This window comes from Chelon labrosus, assembly GCF_963514085.1.
Source record: "Chelon labrosus genome assembly, chromosome: 7".
NCBI classification, from domain to species: Eukaryota; Metazoa; Chordata; class Actinopteri; order Mugiliformes; family Mugilidae; genus Chelon; species Chelon labrosus.
The window spans coordinates 11,778,718-11,803,256 of NC_140343.1; the positions used below are offsets into that span (position 1 = coordinate 11,778,718).

The window sequence follows — 24,539 nt, forward strand, 5'->3', positions numbered from 1 at the left end:
CTGCTTTTAAATTCCTGGAAGGCTCCCTGTGCCATCGGGGCAGCTGTCAGGTTGTGTAACGTACCAGAAAAATGACAGAGTGAGTGCACTCTTCGGAAATGCAACTCAACATGCATCTTTACATGACACATATTTCCACCGTGAGTCATGCATTCATTTATCATCTCGCACACAGAAGTTTATGTTTCTGCATCCCTGTAGGCAACTTTAATTTGCAACACTTGACATCAGAGTCGGTCCTTTTGGCCCATAATCTTTTTTTTTTAAATCCATGGGGGTCAATGCAAAAACTGATCGTTGTTTCTAACAAGTGGTTTTGGGTTTTATTACTTTTGCAAATGTTTACTCTTTTAAATGTAACATACATTTGCCAAACACTATTTTAAACCCTGACGAGGTAACTTTATTTTGGGGGGAAATAATAATTTGCTATTCAGCATGTATTAATATTTTATTTCCTATGTCATAAAAAAAAACAAGGGTGATTTAGATTATTTAAATTCTACTACTGCTTCAAAACTACATGTACATGCAGATGAATACACATGACATTTGTGAAAAAAGTACTACTTCTAAAAAAATATTTTTTCATTTTCATAACTGTTTAAAAAAAAAAAGAACATTTTACAGTACGTAACACTAATCTGGGCTAATAAAAATAAAAATAAATAAAAAGGATTTTAAATTATGATGTAGGCAAAACAAAAAATGCAATAATTATTAAATAGGAATATTCTAAAATAAAAATAAAAAGTCCAAAGACAATGAGCAACATAACGAGCTAACAAAAGTATGTTGATATTTACAAATTAGCCACACTGCAGGGTTTTTGTTTTTTTTCTCTATTTCTTTTTCAAATTTTAATGAGTGAGCTGACCCAGAAAACAGAACTTCTGTTTTCTACCTTCGAATTTGCAGGAACAGGTGTTTTTGGGAGTAGTTTGCTCTTCACACCCCATGTGTTATTTATGCTCTGGCACATCGGAACACAACAGCCCGGGCCTGTGTGTCAGTGTTTATCATTGTTTTGTTACTCCTGACATATACACACATGACCGGCAGCAATCCGTAGTAGCAGAAACGAATGATGCACTGGAAAGGCACACGGCTATTTACAGACAAAGAGAGAGAGGGAGGAAAAAAAAAAAATATGGGCCATTGCCTCTCGGCGGCCTCCCTGACAGCATGCTCACATCACAACTGGTCTCCTTTCGTGGACACTCTTATCTTAATGAGGCCCAATCCTTTGTTTAGCCCACAGTGGATCCACAGATAGGATTGTTTTTAAATAGGTCCACCCCCCCTTCCTCCCCTCCTACCCCACCCCACGTTCTTCTTGTACCTCTGTTGGCTTGCTGCCTACACTGCATCAAGCCCGGGCAAGGCCGCCTTCCCCCGTCTGAACTTCTAAAGGCAGGATACATCAGTGTCAAAGTTGTCATCTATTCTTGGACTCAGACGCTGTTAGGGAAGATCTCGCTGCTTGTCTTGAGGGATTGACAAAGAGATTTGGCACGACTGTCCCCCTCGGCCATCCCGATACATATTCAGGGAAAAGAAGGCAAGCGAACAGTGCAGCGAATGCTCCGTGAAACACCAATGAAGCCAAGTCTATAAGTCGTTCATGATGTTCCACATGAAGAGGAGTTTGTCAAATGCTATGTCTGTCTGCGTTGTGGGCTGATAAAAAGAGACTGCGGGGGCTGAAGATCAAGAGACCAGTGAACACTGCGCAGAATGGTAGAGGTCAGGAAAAGGCTACAGAGGCTCTGCCGACTTTTATTGTGACTCCAAAGGCCTGGAGGAGTTCCTCAGTGGCTGCACAAAGATCACCGATGTAACTAGGTCACAGAGTCATGCATAAGAAAAGCAGGGAGCTCAGTGTCATTGCTTGTGCATATGCTGAAAGTCACCACTAAGACTATGACCCCACTGCCCACTGATCCCAGACCTCTACAGAGCACCTTTATCTGTAAATTCTGGCAGAGGGTGGCTTAACCACTGAGAAAGCAGGGTGATGAGGTCACTCCATGTGCGGCACTGCTAACACGTAGTGAAGGTCGCAGCGAACAGTGCCGTAAACCAACTCCTCCTGTTAGTTCGAAGGCACTGCAGCACAGCAACAGATTTTAATCTAGTCACAAGGGGATACATAAATATCTGTTTGTGCAAGGAGAGCACACAGCGATACGTCAGGAGCCTCGCTGTAAGCGGAGGTTGCCTGTCTTGTACGGGGGCGGTCAAGTCCAAGGGTGGGAGCAGCACTTGACTTTCTACTTGCACAGCTCCGTTTTCAAAACTTCACGGCTAAATGATCAGGCTGCACGTAAAGTGTACCGCATTAAAAAGTTTGAATCTGAGGGAACTTCTCTCCGTTAACTGCGGATTGAGTTATGAGTACAGTAAAATAATGGAAAGTCTATATTCAAAGCTCGGTACATAATCCTGTAATGAGAACTCCCAACGTTTTAATGCACAGTGGGGATAATGCATATAAAAAGTTGGGTAGTTAAGATACACGTACTGCTATGAGTAGCACTGGTGTGTGTAATAGTATACCTTATAAAATACAAATGAATGTGACAAACATTATACAAATATAAATACTGACATACACCATTGCATTTAATGGGAATCTACAGTATTTAATCATTTCATTAATCTTATATTTATATATTCATTTATAAAATATTCTTTTTATTATTATTCCTATTGTGGGTTTTGAACCAGATTGCCTTACCATACATTATTAATTAGTTATGTAGTTGTTCATGCTAACAAAATATGTTGTAGAAAACCTATATAAAAGCCTCAAATTAAAAAAAAGCCTTCCTCTGCAGCTGTAAATATAAAAATTATAATATGTAATGTAGTTCTCAAAGTTACCATTTTTGAAGCCATGTTTTATGAATGTATTTAAAGCCCGACTTTTATTTCAGTTTAAATATTTTACTGTTTATTTAAATGCTAACAGAATACTGTATGTGTGTATTTTCATTTTACAGCTAATTATGATCAGTTGCCCTCAACCATCAATCTTTTATTTACATTTATTACACATTAAGTTCGCACATTACATTTATAATAGGTATACATTAGTTGTAATGTTAGTTTAAATCAATCAAATAGACCAAAACCTTCTTTGTTAATTCACTTTAACCTGGCTTCCAGAGAGGTCTGGAGAGAAACTAAAAGAATTTCTTCCAGCAGTAATTCGGTCTGACCTCAGGGACAGATAACCAAAGCAGCTCCTGAGGCCATAAAAAGTAATTTCAACCCAGGATTTTAACAATATATGGACTCCTATAATCTTCATATATGCACAGAAGGAACTAGTAAATGTCTACATAAAGTGAATACAAGAAGACACATGAGAACCAAAGGTAAAAACCAAGAGTTCGTGTTTTACAGTCTGTGATTAACATAACAGAAACGCCAAGATTGGAATGCAGATAATATAAAATTTACCTCTGTACATTAAATAGAAGGGCAACTAAAGGCAAATTTGATAAATGAAAACCAGACTCAGCATGGCCTGCATTCCAAGTTTGCATGTGCTTTCAAGATTTTTTTAATAAAATCAGTTAAATGAAGCCAATGCCATGTCAAATATGTATACTGTTTAATATCTAAGTGGAGACGAAGACCATTAATGGATCACAATATTTAATACAATAAATACCTTTCATTTATTGCACACTAACATAACACTTTGATAAGAATTTAAAGTTTAACTTGTACAACGGCAACTTCAAATGAATAATTAAAAACATTTTTTTAAGATTATCAAAACAACGGTGTGTTCGTTTTGCAGAGGAGCAGTTTCTATCACAGGCCTAACCTCTAAACTTATTCTCAGTTAAATAGTCTCCTTGCCTCGGAGTTCACTTTATATCAGCCTCGGTGTGTGTCTTAGCCTTGTTCCACTCCATTTAATTGAAAAAATCTGCAACCTGACAGATTCCCTATTAAATATTTACAAAGACGCTCAGAGGAACATGTTTCTAGCGTTAGACAAAAATGGATTTTCTGCAGGAGTTTGGGTTTATAACTTCTGCTATTATGGACATTATAATTACACTCTTAATTCAAGAGATTCCTCAGGAAGTTAACTGTTTGTATAATGTGAGTCTAGCCATCAGACTCTAAGAAGACACCATTCATTTAGCCAACATGAAGAAGGCCTACATGTTATAGAGCAACAACAATAAAGGAACTTGCAGGCATACGTGTAATTTAACTGTAATTTAAACTTGTGCCTGCATGACAATCTTCCCTCTCCCCAAGCACTGAGAGAAAAAGAAAACAGCTGGGGAGGGACTCTGCAGTTGATTAAATTTTTTATAGAGCAGCCACACAGCTAGTAGAAAATTAATCAGACAAAAAGTTTACAAAGTGCAATTTCAAATGTACAGTTAGCTTGTGAGCAATGACGCAGTCTAACACATGGGGAGCTAAGGTTAGCAGAAATGAATTTGGTGCTAGGTGTCTGCTTTTTTCCTTCTGTTAGATCTTATTAATGATCTTTAATTACATTTAATGCAGTTAATTTATCAACGAGTTATTTAAACATTTAAAAATTCTAACAAAAAGACGATTACTCTCACATTTGATACCACGTAAGGCTGTTTGCTATGGTGCACTGTAGCTCATAACTAAAGCTAGCTAAAATTTATTTGGCACTAATAAAGCAGACATTCATTTCAGTGTGTGTGCTCTTTATTTTCCCCTAATGAAATATTTTGTTAGTTATATAGGTATTTTATGACTTAGTAATGTGTACAGCAAATTCAGTGTTGTATATTAATTGGCTAGCTTTTTAAACATTTAAAAATACAAACGTCCAAGCTGTTTACCCGTCCGGTTGATACCTAGCTGTTGGCTGTTAGAAATGTTGCATGTTATACAATAACTACATATAATGCAGTTTAATGGTTGACTTTTTGTTTTTTTAAAAATGCGAATATCATGATGTTTACGCCTGCTCTTAATAGCTAGCTAGGTTGTTAGCAGTCATGCTAACCCTTTACCAATGGCCTGCGACACACTGAAACTCATGTATATATTCATTTGGCTCTAATTTTGCATTAATATTGACATTAATTTCAGTGTGTGTGTGTGTGTGTGTGTGTGTGTGTGTTTCTTCTTGTGAACAGCTTAGTGCTGTTGGTAATTTGTGTATTGATTATGTGCACAGAATTCCCATGCAATGTAGTTTACTGACTGACTAGTTATTTAAACGTGTACTGTATACAATAATGACACGTGATGCAGATTAATGATTTGCTTGTTATTAAAACATTTAAAAATGCACACGTTAAGATGTTTACTCTCATAGCTCGGAGTTAGCTAGGTTGTTAGCAATGATGCTTAGCTGTAACGCACCATAACTGATAGGTAGCTATGGGTATTATTCATTTCACATTCACATAGTGCATTAATTATTATTGTTTTATATATATATATACATATAGTTTACTGATTTATTATTTATTATTATTTAACCATTTGAAAATACTAACCTCAAGATGATTACTGTCAGAAGTAACTCAGGTTAGCTAGCATTTGATACCAAGATTCCCAAATGGAATACCTCAGGTTTAAAACTACAAACATACAAATATGTCACTCTCACAGATGTAGGCTAGCTAGTCTGTTGGTATTTTTTTGTATTAATAATGGATGCAATAATAACCTTGTTATTTAAACATTTAAAAATACAAATGCCAACAAAATTACTCTGTTAGCTATGGTGCACTGTAGTTCATAGCTAGTTCATAGTTCAAGTCTAGCTGAAATTCATTTGACAGTAATTTAGCCGATGTTAATTTCGGAGTGCATGTTTTTAACCATAATAAAATACTTTGTTAGCGATCAGGTATTTTTGCTTTAATAATGTTATTAGTTATTTAAACATTTAAAAATGCTAACAACAACATGATTAGTCACAGTTGATACCCACTCAGATTGTTAGCTATAATGCACTGTAACCCATAGCTAAGGTTAGCTCTTAATTAATTCAACACTAATACAGCAGCCATTAATTTCAGTATGTGTGCTCTTTATTTTCTCCTAAAGAAACACTTACAGTTAGTGATATTTTACGGCTTAGTATTATGTGCAATAACTACATTCAATCTATTTAAACATTTAAAAATACAAACATTGAGATGTTTACTGTCACAGCTGATAGCTAGCTAGGCTGTAAGTGATTTTGTGTGTTAATAGTGTGTACAATAACCGCACATAATGCAGCTTATTAATTGACTTATTTAAACATTTTAAAAAAAAACATACAGATGTTAACTCTTAACAATTTTGTTCTTCTGAAAAAGATACATTTCCACTGGGATTTTGTGTGTTCATAATGTGTATAAAACCTACGTGTACTACAGTTTTTTGAATGACTACTTATTTAAACATTAATCTCTCAAGCTAGCTGGCTGTTGGCAATGATGTTCTGTATAGATAGCTAATGTTAGCTAAAATTAATCTGGCACCGATATAGTAGACATTCATTTCCGGGTGTCTGCTTTTTTTGCCCTCTCTTATGAAATACTTAAAACTAGTCATCCACTATATTTATTTGGTATTTTGGGGGGTCAATAATGTGCACAATAACTACACATAATGCAGCTTATTAACTGACTTGTTATTTAAACATTTAAAAATGAAAAGATTCAGATGTTTACTCTAACAGCTGTTAGCTAGCTAGGCTGTTAGCAAAGATGCTAAGCCATGACGCAATGTAGCTCATAGGTAGCTCACTTGAAGAATATTTTTTTGTGCCATTGGTATTTCGTGTGTTTATAATGTGTAGAATAACTACATGTAATAGATTGACTAGTTATATAAACATTTAAAATTACAAACACCAAGCTAATTACTCTTTCAAGCTAGCTAGGCTGCTGGCAATGCTCTGCATAGGTAGCTAATGTTAGCAAAAATGAATTTGGCACTGATGTACACTTCTGGATGTCTGCCTTTTTTTACTCTCTTATGAAATACTTAAAACTGGCAACCCACTATATTTATTTGGTATTTTGGGGGTCAATAATGCGTACAATAACTACATTTAATGCAGTTTATTCATTAAATAAAGCATTATACAAGATGGATAGTCCATTCTTGCCAACAGTAAAGACTTATTTGGCCATTTTTACTAGTCTATACCTCATCAGCATACCGCAAGATATCACTATTTATTTTTTATTTATTAATCAGTATTTTTTTAAGAGAAGAAAAAGTATATAGATATATAAATACAGCCACCCTCCAAGTTGAATAGTTAAATTGAATTAGATTCCTTAAATAAACTGTGGCAGTGCCAACAGCTTTTGATTAAATAAAAAATAATTAATAATTGCTCTCTTGCATAATTTAAACTGTAAGGTTTGCTAAAAGTTTATTTCTGAAATCCTGACCATAGCCCTGATTCCAAGAAGATTTTGCCAGACAAACAGTAAGCTGTCCAAATGAACTGTAAAGTCCATAGACAATTACAAATAAACAGATTACCAGAGAATTTTTTGATTACAAGGGATCAACTTTCCCTATTTCCTGGATTTAGTAGGTAGCACACTGATGTCATAAGCCTTGCACTTATCAGTGTTCAACTGTTGCACCATGTAACTCGTATACAAAATTAGTAGATGTCCGAGAGTATTAATTTTTTTCATATTTTACCCAGTGTTATACAAGCAGTAATTTTTCAAACTGAGATCCCTGCAAAGACGGAAAAATACCTTTAACAAAGGGGCAGAAGATTGGGATTGGAAAGGACAGGCCATGCAGAGATGTGGCGCATGAGTCATAGATAAGGGACAAACAGTGGAATAAGAGTTGGGACAACAACCATGTTCACTGGAGCAGCAGTGTTGTGACAGTTTGAGAAGTAAACAAGGATGAACTCACAGATCCAAATGAGATTTCATGGGAAGAAAGTCGTCAAAGTCTCTTATAATCCATCCTTGTTTGTTTGTGCCTAAAACCACTGCACTAAATTCCTGAGACAAAATCCTTACAGAGCATGAAAACTGGAGAGAAATATTAAGTTGGGAAGAAAGAGAAATGGAGAGTGGGAGAAATTGCTGATGTTTTATTAAAGCATTTGTCTATGGTAAATTTGTCTGTCAAAGTTTAGAGAGAGGTTACTGAGAGGCCACAGCAGGGTGGTGTTACGCTGTTTAATTGGGTGGCATTTGTCTTGGCACTGCTCTGGTGTCACTACAGTGTCCCGGCACCACATGAGAACAACACTCAGACTGTAGTGTTTTTTAATTTGACAAGACATTAATTGGCTTGACAGTGAATTCTCCATGTAAGGCTGTTCAAACCAATTGCCCTTTGCTGCATCAGCTGCGTCGCTGAGCGTCCAGCACCCTTCACACCTCTGTGGCCGTACAAAGGCAGAGAGGTCGCAGGTGAAAGCTGTGAGTGGGCAGGCGGGAAAGAACAAGGGAGAGGAGGGGGGTGGAAAGAAGCGAAGAAGTGGGGAGTCCCACGGCTAGGTCAGGAGTTCAGAGCTGGAGTTTGTCACCTGCTCGGCTTGGCAAGCATTCCTCCTGAGGAGAAGCAAGACGAAAGCTCCTCTGGCCCCCTCCCGCCCCCTACACACCCCAGTTCTGTCTCCATCTACCTCCCTCTAATTGGATTTAATGAGCGATTTAACAACACAGCTCTGCCCAATCAAATCAAACTGCTACTGTCTTCTGTGGTTAATCCTGGGTCACTCCTTTGCAATGCAAGCATGTTTCAGGGCCCACATTTCAGCCGTCTTGCTGCCTCACACATTTTTTTTCTCCCTCACCCTCTTGTCTCTTTTTCTTAATGTTTACCACGTCTAACCCAGAATAAGCTGAGAGACGCCTTATCCAAAAGGTTGGTTGCACTTGAAAAATTACGTCCTCGGGTGTTTGATGTTGAGATCAGTGTCGTACACCTGCAGGTAAAAAGAACTCTGTTCTCTGGCACTGCAACTAAACTCAGCATGTTGAGGTTTCTGTGATCTTTTCTTTGTCTAATTTTGTTGAGAGCAACTTTTTTTAAAAAAATAATCCTTAGTTCATTATGCCATACTGAAGCAATAACAGGGTGAGAAACATGTTCCTATGAGACTCTTAACTTCTCTTGCCCTCGTTTATAAATCTGTTTCTTATACAGAGGGTTTAGATTTCGTTCTCAATCCTAATTAACCAGCATGTTCGTTCAACTCTTCAGAGTTTTGGACACTTTCAAATAAATCTGTTTCGACTTACACAAATGCACAGACCTCTCCCTGTAAATTGTGTGTTCCCATAAAAAACATTTAATATTTCTGTGGTCTGCAGCGGACTGCGAGAGCATTTAAAGCCAGAATAAATAGAAATGGAAATGTGAAACATTACAACCTGATTTGCACCAAGGTTAGCCGTAATACAAAGAATATGCGAGCTGAAGTAGATGGGCTGAAACATGCTCAAATAAAGGTATTGTCCGTTAAGCACAAAAAGCTTGTAGACACACAGTCCAATCATTGGGTTGTCAATCGTACATGTTGTTCTTCATCTGCAATTACTCCACATTTGATGACCTTTCAGTACATACAAATCTGACATCGCCAAAGCTGTAATTTTGCATAATTAAAATTACTCATTTATGACACAAATTCAAAAAGGGCTCATGAAACATGCGTAGCATTTGGACGTTGTCGTTTTCAGAGTTTAACTGGAGAGCTAGATAGCATCCATGCTTTGCAGGTGGTGGCCCCCACAAAGAACCGATCCGGCTGAGAGAGATTTGTCAGCGCAGGTTGGCAAAGCTGCTTCTCAACTTATAATGCCAGAAGCAGCTTAATTATTAGGTCAAAGGAGAAAGGTCTAGGAGCTAAGGGGGTGGAGGAGTCTGTTGAGGTCATTACAGCGCCTTTGTTTGGGGGTGTCACTGCGCATACACAAAGTATTATTGTCGTAAAGCGTCCTAATCCACAGCAACAACACTACGCGCAGGCAGTACCACAAAGCGATTTTTACACCTCTCATTTTATACAAGTATTTTTTTATTTAAAATGTTTTGGCTTATAAATTTATTAAAGGTTGTATAGAAACGACAATCTCACCCTGCTTTGAATGTACGGCACTGAGTATGACTTGACCTTTCAAACCGAGACGTTCGCAGTGGTGCAATTCTACGTACGTTTTTTGCAAATGCGTCTTGATATGTAAACAAGTAATGATTTCAGGTTCGTTTATGAGGAATACCCCCAAAGATTGACGAGCTGAAAAAAAAAAAGCACAGGATAGAACATAACCCATGCTGACGGGCTTACGAAACCCTCTACGTACAAATATGTCAGAATAAATGAGGATGTACCATTTTACGTGAAAAGCCTTGAGAAGCTGAGTTTCTTGCCAGACTAAAAGTCAAAGCAGAAGAAGTATACAGTAAATCTATTGTGCCTCGAGGATAAAACATGAATGACCTCTTAACTTATGGAGAAATGTGTATGCAGTTCCATATGTTCCCATCTTTAAACTATGCTCCAGTTCATGCTATGAAGCAAACATCTGCCCTGTCTCCTCTGTGTGATTATAATCTCACTGTAGTGGTTATGACTGAATCTTTAATGCCCTCTCTTGCAGCCAGTGCGTCAACAGAAGTCAATCTCATCGGCATGGAAAGTCATACCAATGTATGCTTTACTGCAGGAGCCTTCATTGTAACTGACATCCAGCTGCACTAATAAATAGAATGATATTTGTGCGCACATACATGTTCCCGTAAGATCTCTGGTAGAAGCTTTAATCTTCATGCCATCCCCAGTATCTCTCATTTTATTCTGTTTCCACTCATCTCTCTTTTTTTCCAAACTCCTGTTCCCATCCACCCTCCCCAAGTTTGCCCAATTCCGCCTCGGTTCAGCGGCAGGGCACTGGGTCACGGCACTGGCTTGATTTTCACACTGTTCCCTCAACTGAGCGCCACATCAAGTTAATCAGGGTTAACAATTGCGGCGGTGCCTTGCTGAGCAGGGCTCCCACCGGCTTAGCGTGGCCAGGCTCTGGTGATACAGATGGGCTAGTAATCTCTTCTTCTAAGAGCATGAGGGGACACATCGAGGGCGGAGGTAGGTTGTTGGGTGAGCGTGGGTGTGCGGCAATTCCGGCCAGAACGCAGGACTCGCACCAAGTTGGAGATAAAGTCTTAAAAACGTCCCATTTTTAAGATGCGGTTGTATTTCTCTGAGGCAGGGATGCGGAAACATAATGAAACCTGAACAGATATTGACCCAGAAAGAGTAATGTTTGAAAACCGACCAAATGAAAGTGCCTGACATGCACAGATCAGGCATAATATTATCACCAACTTCCTAATATTGTGTAGGTCTTCCTTGTGCCTCCAAAACAGTTGTGACTCATCAGAGAATGGACATGGGCCTTCTGATGGTGTCCTGTGGTGTCTGGCAATGTTGTTAGAGAGGGCCGTTGGGTCCAATGGATTGAGGTGAAGGGTCTCTGTGGATCGGGCTTGTTCCAGTGCATCCCACAGATATTTGATCAGTTTGAGATCTTGGGAAGTTGGATGCCAGGTCAACACTTTGTGCTGTTTGTCATGATTTTTGAGTTGTCCCTAAACCATTTTTGTGTGTGTGTCTGTGTCAGGCTGCATCCTGCTGGGGATTTTTGCTACCATCAAGGAGTGTCATTGCTATGGGGTGGGGTTGCCTGGTCTAGTCTTGGTGGCTGGTACATGTCTAAGTAACATCCACATGAATGCCAGGTCCAAACCCCAACCCAAACGCAAGATGGTCAATGTTATTTACTTCTCCAGTCAGTGGTTTTAATGTTGTGGTTGACTGCTGTGCGGAGCTCTGCTCTCATCGTCCACACAGGTCACGGCTTGAGAACTGAACTGGTTATGAAACCAGATCAAAAAGACCATCAGAATTACAAAACCAAAGTTTGTGTGTGATGTTTTAGGATCTAAGAGAGGATGTTAGAATAAAAGCTGCAGTACTGAGGATGACTGAAGCGTGACCCATTTGGAAAAAACAGAACTCTGTATGATAGCAGCTGGCTAGCTTGCACAACACAGCCCAGGGTGCCCCAGCTATAGGCTACGCAGACTTAATTATTCATTCAGTCAGAAGAAGTGTTACACAACCATGCTTTTCCGATAGAGCCAATGAAGAAGAAAAAACAGTCCCTTCCTGTCACACGGCCCCAGGTGACAGAAGTGGAGCTCAATTCTATAAAGGAGTGCAGTTTCTTACGGCAGCCAAATAAAATAGAAGTCTCCACATGACCTTTTAAACTAAAGAAACTAGGTTAAAGTCCAACTCTGGCATGAGCTTGTCTTGCATTTTACCCTTTGCTAAGGCAGACCTTCTGTCGCAGTTCATCCGTTTTTTTCCTCCGTGATACCGCTGCCCTAGCACTTTGCTTCCCCCATTTCTTTCTATAACCGTCGTGCGTTCGCAGTGTCGCACCTCTTCGGAGTGACACATGTATTATTAACACAGGATTCAAGTGCTATCCCTGCAGGGACACTCAGTGACTTTCACAGGTTTCTGTTAGTGCCACCATTTTGATTTGGCCGTGGCCGGGACAGTTTTTTTGTGCAAACATTAGGAATCCATGACACCAGTGCAGAAAGTAAATATTACATGCGCTTGGCAACTCTAAAGTTACCAAGCTGGAGCGTGAGAGCACTCCCATCCATTTATTGCCTATCTCAACCAGCCTCATGAAAGTCTCAACATCACGTTGAGTGTATTATTCTTTAAATACAAAGTTGTCACATGACGCGGGAAAGAGTCTTGTAAAGTGCACGTTAAAGGACAACAAAAAAGAGATGTGGGGGGAAAAATGGTCGCTGATGCTGCACTGTGGCTTTGTCCACGCTACCACACGTAAAATATTTAAATTGAACTAAGCTGCAGTGACCCACCAAGACTCCTGAGTCACAGTGCACGGCCTCAACACCATGCCAACCCAGTTTGTAATCAGGAAGACTCAGGAATGAAGGAAAACCAACAAGCAGTAATGCTCTACTAAACTCCACTTGCCCTCGTTGTCATTTTAGGTCGAGGGAAATACAGTTCACCAAAAGTTCATGTCCATTATCATCGTTGAATTCGGCTTTATATGCCTCAAACCCCCTGCAACTGGTGTGGAAAGAGGAGGAGCGATCTTACCGAATTTACCCCGACAATTGTTGATATGACACACAACGTGATCTGCACTTCTGACCCTGATACGCAGGGTCGTTGTTCGGTCAGACTGCCGCTGCAGGCCAACTGTGTTTGGGGATTGTGTGTGTGTGTGAGATAGATGGGGTGGACGGGGGGTGCAGTTAAGTTGGAAAAAAACTCAAAATATCTCCCGACGCTGTGTCATAACATTTCCGAGCCGACCCCGCCCGACGCCAAAACGGGTTCAGCTAGAGTTCACAGAAGAAGCCACGCCCCTTCGCCACCACGTCACCAGCCAGACAAACACGGTCGGTTTGGTTTCTGGTGATGCCAAGGTCACAGCGACCCCCAGTGGGGTCAAGACCACTTGCTATAAGCTTCAGCTTCAAAAAATGCTCTGGTTTAAAGTTGGTATTGGTGTAAAATCTGTAAGTAATTAACAATCTTGTCGATTTAACTAGTGGGATACCTTAATTGTCGGTATTTTTGTTTTTAAGAGATGCATATATCTGGAAAAAAAAAATCACTGCTGCCCATAAAGTTGAAATAATTCATTTTTTTACATCTTCTCATGAAATGAAAACAATGCGATTTGTATAAATAAGAATAAAAGGAGGAATGTGTCTGAAAACAAAATTATTCCAACTACATGGACAAAAGTGTAGTTTAACTGAACTTGAAGAGTTGACTAATAAGTTCTTTATTAGTTCATCAAAAAACATTGTTTTATCTATGTGAAATTATGGAAAAACTCAAAGGAAAATAATATTAAAATATTGTATTGTGTTCGTGTTCTTCATGTGTGATTTAGATATTTGTATGGACTTTCTATTTTATTTATTGATTTTTTTTTTTTATTTATTTTGTATGTTAAATTGTGGTGCATGAGAGAAGTAATATTTTGCAGCAATTTGAGCTTTATTTGATTTGTAAGACATGATCCTTATACCAGTTTGGTTATTTTCATTTCCCATGAACACAAAAAAAAAAAAAAAAAAATGAAAATGTTAACATTTCATTTTAGTAACACAACTATATTTAAATCCAACAATATTTTCCACATTAGTTGCGGAAAAATTGGGTTTATTTATTTTATGAAACACATGAATAAATATGAAAATCTGCAACTACACATGTACTGAGTTAATAATGTGTCAAACTGTATAAATAATATTGTATAGTCATTCATAAATTGAGTATTTTTTTTAATAAAATAAATCAGTTTATTAATCAGTTAAGTCAATGTAAAACTATTAAATGAATTTAATTAAAATGGACTAAAATAATTTGTTTGTTGGGCTTAATGAAAAGAAGGATTATTATATAATTTTTTACTTTTAAGTAATTTCACCAAAACATTGACAGTAGCACTTCTCTAAAAACATTCATAGGAGCTACGCTGGTTTGGTTTAATTACATTTGTGATAAATTTTCAATGTGAGGTCAGATTTATTAATTTGTTTCAGTCTGTAGGCCTCAAATGTGATATAATGCGTACATGAAATGAAATGAAATGTATAAAATGTATATTTGTATAGGGTATGGGGCATTTTTGAACTGCTTTCATATTTGCAGTGCACACACACTCACTGATTCTTGAGAGGATAAAATGAAACACAAGCCAATGGATAGAGTGGAGGTTTATCTTTCATGTTTAGAGACAAGAAATACAAAAAGTGATAATGTACATGTTAGAAAACGACAAAAATTGAATAAATACATGCATAATAAATACAGAATAAATAAGTCTTAGTGTACTGTGTAGTTTTGGTATTTGTCAGTGTAAAACCTGAACACATAATTAAAATACAACAGACAATTTGACTGTTAAACAAAAATTAAACAAAACGGTTTCAGTATTGCCACCTAAAGCATTAAAAGAAACTGTGTGACAAAGTTGTCAATAAAGCCAATTTTCCCTCAATGTGTTTCTGTACTGAGATCAAGTTGCAGCAAACATTGGGCTCATAAGCAATGAGGACCGATCACTTCAGAAAAAAGACCAAGGGCGCCCACGTGTGGTGAAAATGGAGATCACAATCAAACGTGTGTATTTCACTGTTTTCTTTTAAAAGCAGGAAACATTTTATTGCTTCGACTAAATGTAAAGCCAATTAGAAATTCTAACAGTGAACTTTAGTTAGCGTTTGACGAATACGCAAGATGTTTTCTTCTGAATTTAAGTGTTTGTAGAATCTATCAGCTGAGACGTGATGCTGTGAAAAAAATTTTAATCTTAAAATGTGACAATTTTATACTAAAAATGACACATATTCCGTGTTTCCCTGAGAAGTTTTTTCAGGTTGAATATGGCATTAAAACAACACTTTCATCAATTTGGTTCCACCTGCAAGTCAGATGCGTTCAAGGTCTGCTACCTAAAGGCCTGTGACAACTCTGCCTCTCGACAGACACAGAGATCCCCCTCTCCCACGGCAGGGTTGTCAAAAAAAAGAGGTCAACAGAGAGTCCGTGTTTGCAACGGTTTGCCTTGAAAAAATATTGTCAGCCAATAGCACGACAGCTTAACGATAGAAGTAAACTGAATCGACGAACATTTGGTTATACTGCATGCGCAAGTAGAGTTCACAATAAACCGTGTGGGTAAAGAGGATGGAATTAACTTCCTTCCAACTATTACTTATCCGTTATCAGCCGGATTCTATATTTCCATGGGAAATATACCTTACATATAGTACGTTGTAGCAGTCCTTTGATCAGCCTCTCCCTGGAAGAGTCCAACTTTTGGAAGTGAGTTGACAATGACACACAGACACTGGTCCAAATGCAGAAAAAGGCGACTTTTGAAGGACTGAAGGTGCAGGACGGGGAACTCCTATTGAGCTCTGACAATGACAGAAAAATGGAGAATTGCATGTAAAACCAATATTTACTTTCTGTTACACCTGCTAAAAGCTCCTAAATTTAAAGTTACCAAATTCTCTCAAATTAATAAAGAAGCCCGGACCTACAATAGTTTTGCATGAATATGGCAAAAGTAAACATGTATTACACACATCATGTTTGATCATCATTGTACCTTGAACACTTCTTTCTCCTGCGTCAGCCACCTGCAGTTTTAACCCCGGTGGACCGACTCGTCCATTTGCTCCTCTGCAGCGGGTTCCACCAGGCGGTTATATGAGAAAGCAAGCATCATCTGTAGCAGACGCAGATAATATTTGGTCCATGTTAATATTAAGGGCGAGGCAGGCAAATAATGGACTCTGATCTTGTATTTCATGTTCGTTGTTGTTCATCGCTACTTATATCAAAGATTGGTTTTCCTCTGGCAAACAACCACACATAAAATACTATTGAAACGTGAAAATAAGATGAAGATAACGTCTGGTTGTGATTGCCAGTAAGTTATATCTGGTGGCCTACAGTCTGTGTGCTTTTCTTTACAATGGCTCATCTGATCTGCTTCACTCTTGGCAGGGGAATTTCTAAGGACTCAATTAAACATCGCATCTGAAGTCGTTTGGATTAGTTGTCATCTGGCTAAAGTTTAGAGTATTTTCTTATTTAACGCTGCAACTGGCCCAAACTGATACGGTTTGGGATATTGCCTTATTTGCGGGAAATATGGCACATTGTCAGCGGGACACAGCTCAGTGGATGCTAAATCTTATGCAGGTTGTTTCAGTTTGGTTTTCCAGAAATCTGCAAGCGGCAATCGACAAGCCCATTTTCAACAGGGAGAGCTATTCAACTGAAAGGTAGGTATACCCTTTACAGATAAAGCACTATTTACTCAGTTGCAATCTGGATCCTGAAAACTGACTCGGGAGTGCGGTAATTGTTTAAACCTTTTTAAACAGTTGTATACTGTGAGCACTGAAAGCCCATATCATAGCTTTGAGAAATAAATAGCAATCCACGTAGCAAAAATAATGAAATGTCTGAGGAAAGGTTCCTAGTCGTGCAAGATGTATTTTGTATCCCCTGTTTGGACGTACACTCCCTGCATCATTCTCTCAAAGGCACATACCCAGGTTCTGTTTTCGTCTGTTTCCGTGATAGTGGAAACATTTGTTTGCCGTGCTCTGGTTTGCCCACGCTTCATTACAGGCATTACAAGCATTTTGTTATGCCTGTTTGTTCTCGAATCCAAAATGAGCTGCTGGCTATAGATGTCTACTTGAATCTCCTTTTCCCTTATTTGAAACCTTTTTTGTGGTTTGTTTGTTTCTTATTAGTTCCAATTAGATTATTACTGCAAATAAAAAAAACTATTTTTTTTCCCCCTGTGGACGCACAATGAAATGCAAAATGACACAAATTGTGGGGTCCAGTTTTAACCGCAGGATGTGCAGTGTCTTGAGCAATGAGGGCAAATCAAAACATATGCACTATTGTTATCCATTTAGGCACAAACACAAAACTGCTGGGTGACAGAAAGTGTCACATGTTAAAAATTAGTCAAATTTCAAATAAAGTTCTGAGATACTAAAGTTGAGCATGACCAAGAGTTTGTCTCCTTCACTCAACTACAGACTTGACGGCATGGCATAGACTGTAAATAAAGATGGACAAAGGAACAGCTCCTCTAAAGTGAATCCAAAGCATGTAGAGCTCCCCCTACTGGCTGGCTGCAGCATAGGTCATAAACTCCGCCTCCTTCATGTTAGTGGATGGGACTTGGGCCAAATTAAGACACTGAAGTACACATCAAATAAATGTAGGTAGTTAATATACAGCTGATGCCTGTTCAAGTGTCCATTTGTCTGATTAGTTTTAGTTAGTTATTTGACTCTATAGAAACAGGATGTGACATCATGATGAGTAACAGTTGCAATGCCAACCGCTCCATAAAGCGGTCGTGTAGGACCATGAAAGAAAGAAAGAAAGAAAGAAAGAAAGAAAAAAAAAAAGAAGAAGAAAGTGTACAAGCCAACATTTCTTTGCAACTGTTGGAGGTAGAGCAGAGCGCAGTATTAACGAGACAAAAATGCAAATGAGTCTGGCGGAAGTGTGGGAGGGTCATCAATAACGGTGCTCCATATGGCTCCACTCTCGGACCATACTGCGCAGAGTACGGCTCCAAACTCGCAAAATGGCACCGCCCATAACTTTGAAATTCTAGCCTCAACTTGACCAATGCAAGGGAGCTGGGACGCTTTGTCCATATTTATATACAGTCTATGTGACATAGAGATAAGATTAATTTTTTTGTCTTTTCTCTCACGGTCTCATTTCCTTTAACTTACCGTCAACAGCGCCAGCAGTCCCATCATCACCCCCATCATGATGTACATGTTATCTGTAAGACCGCCGGCCCACAGGGGGCCCAGGATGGTAGCTAGTCCGCCGACTGAGCGGCGTACTCCTTGACTGAAACCTGCAGTACCAATAGGAGACAGATGTGAGAGGTGGACACACAAAACACGACAGGGTACAGGGATTAAAATGTGAAGTGCATATCAGCAACAAAAAAAAAAAAAGACAAGCAAAACTGCTCATGAAACAACCCAAACAAGCTGCAAGAAAACAAAAAATAAATTAAAAAAATCCAATGTAGAGCATTGGCTTTTCCACTAGATGGTGCCATTTCTCACCTTGAGTTTTCTCAGACGTGACTTTAGAGAAAAGGGAAACCTGAGCAACAGCTACAAACGGCAAACCCAAAACCTGCAGAAATACTCCAATGATGAATTCTGTCAGCTCCCATGCATAACCACCTACACAAAACACAGAAAACAGAAAATTAAAAACACTGTGTTGATAAGCAAGATACAATTTCCGAGGATGCCTATATCCATTAGTTTGCTTGTCATATACTTCATACATTTTTATGCAGACTTCAGTATACTATATACTAGGCAGAACTGCTTACCTACTCATTAGAATAGATCCTACATTACCTCACTTCTGAAAAACGCACTCCCAGGAGCTAGACCCTGTCTTTGATTATAGAGTGCTTTATGTGGCAGCTACCGTTACTGTTAACTTTACACAGAGCTGGTTGTGAAAGGGCTCTGACCTAGCGGGTTTGCCAGAAAGATGAGGCACCAGACACAGGAGACGTTGCAGATGCTCAGACCAATGGCAAGGACCACCCGTTCCGCCACGTGGCCGCTCAGCCAGCGCACAAACAGGAAGCCGGCGATCACCACCACGCCGCCGAGACAGTACATCACGCTGTTCTCCAGTTCTCCGAAGTTGAAATATTTCTGAGTCAGCGGGGTCACCATGGTCTAAGGAGGTTGAAGAGACAGACAGTAAACATCATAATCCTCATCCTGATATGGTTTCACCAGTTGTATGTGCGTGTTTGTGTCGGTGTGCCTTTAGTGCACCTCCAGAGCTGTCTGATTGAAGAGGGTGATGAACTGAGCCGCCAGCAGCACAACCACCTCTTCTCTCAGGAACTCTGATAGAGAAAATGACAAAATGAGATAAAATAAGTCCACCATTTTTGCACAAATGTATTCTTTTCACTGCGAGATAAAATATCAAGATGAGTTCAGGATGAATTTAAAAGCCCACACTAGTCTGTACATAGCACCTACCTCGGGATATGCTGGAATTCTTAAAGGGACTGGAAGACTCCTGGGTTTCTTCTGTCACGGGAGAGGACGGTGGAGAGACATGATTCTGGATGCTGTTAGAGGCAGCAGAGAAGTGGTTCTTGGATGCCACCACTGAGCCGTAGGACCCCACCAGCTCCTGGGTTTCTTCTGTCACGGGAGAGGACGGTGGAGAGACATGATTCTGGATGCTGTTAGAGGCAGCAGAGGAGTGGTTCTTGGATGCCACCACTGAGCCGTAGGACCCCACCAGCTCCTGGGTTTCTTCTGTCACGGGAGAGGACGGTGGAGAGACATGATTCTGGATGCTGTTAGAGGCAGCAGAGGAGTGGTTCTTGGATGCCACCACTGAGCCGTAGGACCCCACCAGCTCCTGGGAACCCATTAGCGGCTTTTCTTCTTCGTCGCTCTCTTCTTCACCTTCCACTAGCCCTTGCACATTCTCCTCTTCCCTGCTCTTGCTGGCCAAACTATTCTTGGCTTTCCCTTTCTCCAGGGACGGGAGGTCCCAGTACATAAAGACCACCGCCAGTTGAAGGAGAATCCACAGAAGACACATAAACAACTGCAAAGAGTGGAAGATGTGTGTTACAGCTTTAGTTTGGAGGAGAAGAAGTTGAAATGTCTTCTTACTGTGCACAATGACATATTTCGATCCTTACCCCAGGGGCAGTGTATTTGTTGACCACAAAGGGACCCATGTGGAAATCAAACAACCTCAGAAAGATGTTAAATGCTGGACCTAAACACAGAGTTAAAACATGTATTTTAATCAATCATCCAATCTTTATACATAATATGGCTACAGTAAGGAGTAGATCAAAGTAATTTGATTAATGCATATAAAATTATTATGACTCAAATTAAATCATAGACATCAGAATGTCTTAAGAGCACAGACCAATCAGAAGGCCAGCTTGTCTGCATGCCATAACAGCAGCAAATACAGTGGCACGGTCGTCTGGGGCAGTGATTCTGGTCAGGAAGCCAAAGATGGAGGAGCTGGCGCCTGCACCAATGCCTACAAAAAAAATATATCACGTGAGCAGATTAAATTAAGCTATAACCCAGAGCTCTGCATCCAAGTTAGAGAGGAAGCAAATTCGTATAGTATCACACATACACCGATCAGTCACAACATTACAACCACTTACAGTAGACAAGGTAAATACCATTGACCATCTTGTGAGAATACAATGTCCAACTTTTGGACCTGGCATTTGTGTGGATATCCATGTTTTCAGATGAATTTATGGGTGCTATTGGGAACTAAGACACGGTGTGTATCTTCAAGGAAATCTTATGTTTTCCAACTCTAAATGTATATTTCCTTCTAATCATGAAAATATACATTTATATATTTGTTTTCGGTTTAAAACCTTGTGGCAATTAAAATATACCAAAGAGCATTTCCAGGATTCCAATTCATTCATTTTGTCAGAGTATGTCACCTTCTATTTTCTTCAGTATGACAGTGTTACTCACCTGCAACCAATCTGCTTGAGAGTAGGAGCCATTTGGAGTAGCCCATGAAGTACATTAAATTACCTGGACGGCAAAAAATAAGTAGAAAAACAATGCAGTTATGATAATCATATACTGTAAATATACACACAAATTCACATCAAAATTTAAAATAGTGTTTAGGGCATTTTGGGGGACACTGGAGAAGCTGAGTATTCAACGTGATTAGGGCTTAAACTTGAAAGTTTCTTGTTTGAAGGCAAGAATGAGCATGAGTATAAAACGTGAGAAGGGTAGGCTCACCAACTATCTCAAAAACGTTGGACAACAAGATGATCTTCTTCGTGGTCCTCGTTCTGTCGGACCAGTGGCCAAACAGCGGCCCTGACAGCAGCCCACTCAGACTGAACGCTGACAGGGTCAAGCCCAGGAAGTAAGGTGCTGCTTCTAAGGTCTGCAGGTACCTCCATATCGTGGGTAATATCACAGCTGGGTAGAAAAAAAATGAGTGAAGGAAATTCATTTTAAGTTTATTCCTGGTGTACTCTTGTCTGTCATCATATCAGCTGGTGAGCAGATACATTATTATTATTATTGCATAATAACAGACTTGAAAACTGGAAAGCTGCATACAAACCCCATCCATGTCTAACTTAAATACACAACATGCATGATGTGAAGATTGTCAATCTGTCGTTGTAAACCCAGTGATGATTGTCAGAGAAAGAGCTAAACATACTTCAACTCTGCTGAACTGCGTGTATGTAAGCATAATCACCTTGGCTGCGTTACTATGTCACCATTGTTTATTGCAGCCCTGTGACTCCTGAGAGGTGACATTTATCACATGCTCAATAAAAATGGTGCAATATCTCTAGTGGAAAATTTTGACTCAAGCTGTTAATATCCACCTCGATGACCAGACGTGTATGGTAAACTAAACTATATAGATCAACTATAATAGCACCCCTATAACAAATAGCTTATGTGCTTATGGTCTGCAGACATATGATTTAACTACGTTAAAACTGTAAGTAGTCATGTTGCATCTTGATTCGAATGAAGATCCAGAGACAGGGTGAGCTGAAGAGGAGAAAGGACGTGTTGTGATTGCAAATTTAAACCTTATCACGTCAAATGCTGTGAGATACCGACTGACTTTTAGCTTTGGCTGCAGCCACAGCTCTATCTCCCCGCCCCTGCTTTTCGGCGTCAGTATCTCGTAGACAAAGGATAGCACTGACCAAACACAATCTAAATTCAATAATTTGGTCAGATGACACACAAAACAGCACAGTTTCACAGAATTCCAGAGGAAATGTCTTCCCGGATTATCTTGTCATCTGGGAGAGTAGTTTAATCACCCTGGTAGTGTTAGTTGTGTTACAGGGATAAAACTGTTCTCTTGCCTTTTTGTGACAGTGTCTAAAAAATTACACCAACTAATGGATACAGCCCTCCTGTAACAAACACTCCATTTCAGTTTGAGAAATTAGTGATATTGGTCGATTGTATCCTATAGCCTCAAATTCACTTCCAGAGAACTGTGTCAAACTTGCAAGAACAACTACAGTTTAACTATACTCCTTCAGGATTATTTTACTGCATTTTACTGGTGTGTTTAGTGACCAATGTTTCCTTTTGCAGGTATTTTAAAAGTGGTTGTAATCCTGTAAGTGGTATTGCCAAAAAAAAGACTTAAACAATGTGTTCCTTTCAATTAAATATTAACCACCACGACTACAGCAGGATTCAGGTGAGCACCTGAGAGATTAGCTTATTTGGTTACTGGCCACAACCAAGGTAACCAGGTCTCCATTTAAACACAGCTGCATATCAGCTTATGGTACCTCATATATTCATAAATCATGCCAGCCTGCTCACCTTCAATGCAACTATATTCACTGACAGAGTCTTCGGCGTTGGTGCTCATTTTCATTCTCAACAGTAATGTAGCTTAATTGCTGGCTCTATCCATCCTTTATATTTGTCAGTAACATGCATCACCTAGCATTACGCATATGCTTGTGTTTATACTTTATCCAGATGCATGCATGACTTTATTTGTTTGCTCCTTTTTTTTTTATGTCCTTTTACCCGACAGTCCTAATTCACAAGTTTTAGGCTCTGGTTTCTGTCACACATCTTTAGATAGTTTGCATCGTTATTGATGCATTAGGCTATAAGTAATTCTAAAGCATTTCCATCCTTCAATAATGCAGTTTTCTAAACATGAGTAACAGTTCAACGGCCATGATTTAGGCAGATTCAATTAAGTAAACATGCAATGGAGGCCTTAAATAGTTTTTTTTTTTCTCCAATATGGGACGCTTGACTTAAAGTCTTGGTCAGATATTATTTCCTACATACTAGATCTTCTACAAAGAAATAGAAAACAAAACATATATAACACACTCTAAAATCAGTCATCTCGTCAAGAAGCCTATGTGACACAAAGAAGTGTTGAGGACAATCAGTGGTGAAATTCACTCTATTTCCCTTTCTTGTTTTGTGAAGTAATACAAAAGCTCACCTAAGACTAGTTTATCTGCAACAGCATGCAATGGAATGTGTCTGCAGCCCCACAGTCCTCACACTGATTTAGACTGTCAACAACAACAAAAAACAAGATCTCACCGTATTCCACACCGCTGAGAAGAAAAATGAGTCCGATGGTGAAGAATGTCAGCTTCTTTTTTCGCCGATAATCCATAATGTTTGTCTGTTTTAACCTTTATAACTTTTCACTGGTCATTCTTCCACACGCATTCCCATCCTCCCAGTCTTCTCTACGAGCTGAAGTAATCCCGAGTGCGGTGCTTCCAATTAGAGCCGATCATGCAGCCACATAACGAGAATGTCAGCGAGCAGTTGGAAAATATCTCAAGGAAGTGGCGCATATTCTTGCACCAAACTAAACAGGATGTGTGCACAGCGCCAGTTTGGATTAGCTGTTTACTCACCGGAGCAGGTATTTCTTGCAGCCGGAGACAGTTGCTCCAGCTAAACGTACCGGGGCTGCTCCTGCGCAGTTCAACCCAGCCTACATCACTTCCGGTGGTCCTCTTTAACACCTTGCCAAACCCTGGTCCCCACTCGGTCATACATTTATAAATGGATGTTACACTCTGACTTGTCAGATTGTGTATTCTGATGCATGACGACGTAATAATTGTGTCATTTTAAAAAAGCCACAGGTATTTGGAGTTTAACATTCAATAATAATACTTATTATTATTATCCCTTAGTTCTGCTGCGATAGGCCTAGGCTGTTGGGGGACGATGCACTGAGCACGTCCCTCTCTCCCATTCCTCCTGCTGTTCTCTTCTCTCTTTTCTGTCTCTACCCGGCCGGCTTAAGGCAGATGGGT

At 39.4% G+C, this 24,539-nt stretch overlaps 1 protein-coding gene across 1 annotated transcript; it reads right to left on the bottom strand.

Moving 5' to 3' along the window:
- Window positions 1-14,815: 14,815 nt before the first annotated feature.
- mfsd8l1 (major facilitator superfamily domain containing 8-like 1) lies at window positions 14,816-24,085 on the bottom strand. Its single transcript, XM_084547914.1, has 12 exons — window positions 23,806-24,085; window positions 21,472-21,657; window positions 21,190-21,252; window positions 20,606-20,725; window positions 20,367-20,446; window positions 19,687-20,269; window positions 19,474-19,547; window positions 19,158-19,371; window positions 18,733-18,855; window positions 18,385-18,515; window positions 16,212-16,331; window positions 14,816-16,017 (listed from the first exon to the last, which is right to left on the bottom strand). Exons 1-11 carry the CDS (start codon window positions 23,879-23,881, stop codon window positions 16,251-16,253), a joined length of 1,731 nt encoding a protein of 576 aa, XP_084404040.1. The 5' UTR covers window positions 23,882-24,085; the 3' UTR covers window positions 14,816-16,017; window positions 16,212-16,250.
- Between the last annotated feature and the right edge of the window lie 454 nt (window positions 24,086-24,539).

Bases quoted from the DNA above. Each gene is read 5' to 3' on its own strand.
- mfsd8l1 (XM_084547914.1), bottom strand. From the start codon at position 23,881: ATGGATTATCGGCGAAAAAAGAAGCTGACATTCTTCACCATCGGACTC. The intron at 20,726-21,189 runs GTGAGTAACACT...TTTTTTTTGTAG, and splicing joins CTCAAGCAGATTGGTTGCAG to GCATTGGTGCAGGCGCCAGC. The intron at 19,372-19,473 runs GTGCACTAAAGG...CAACCTCCTTAG, and splicing joins TCAATCAGACAGCTCTGGAG to ACCATGGTGACCCCGCTGAC.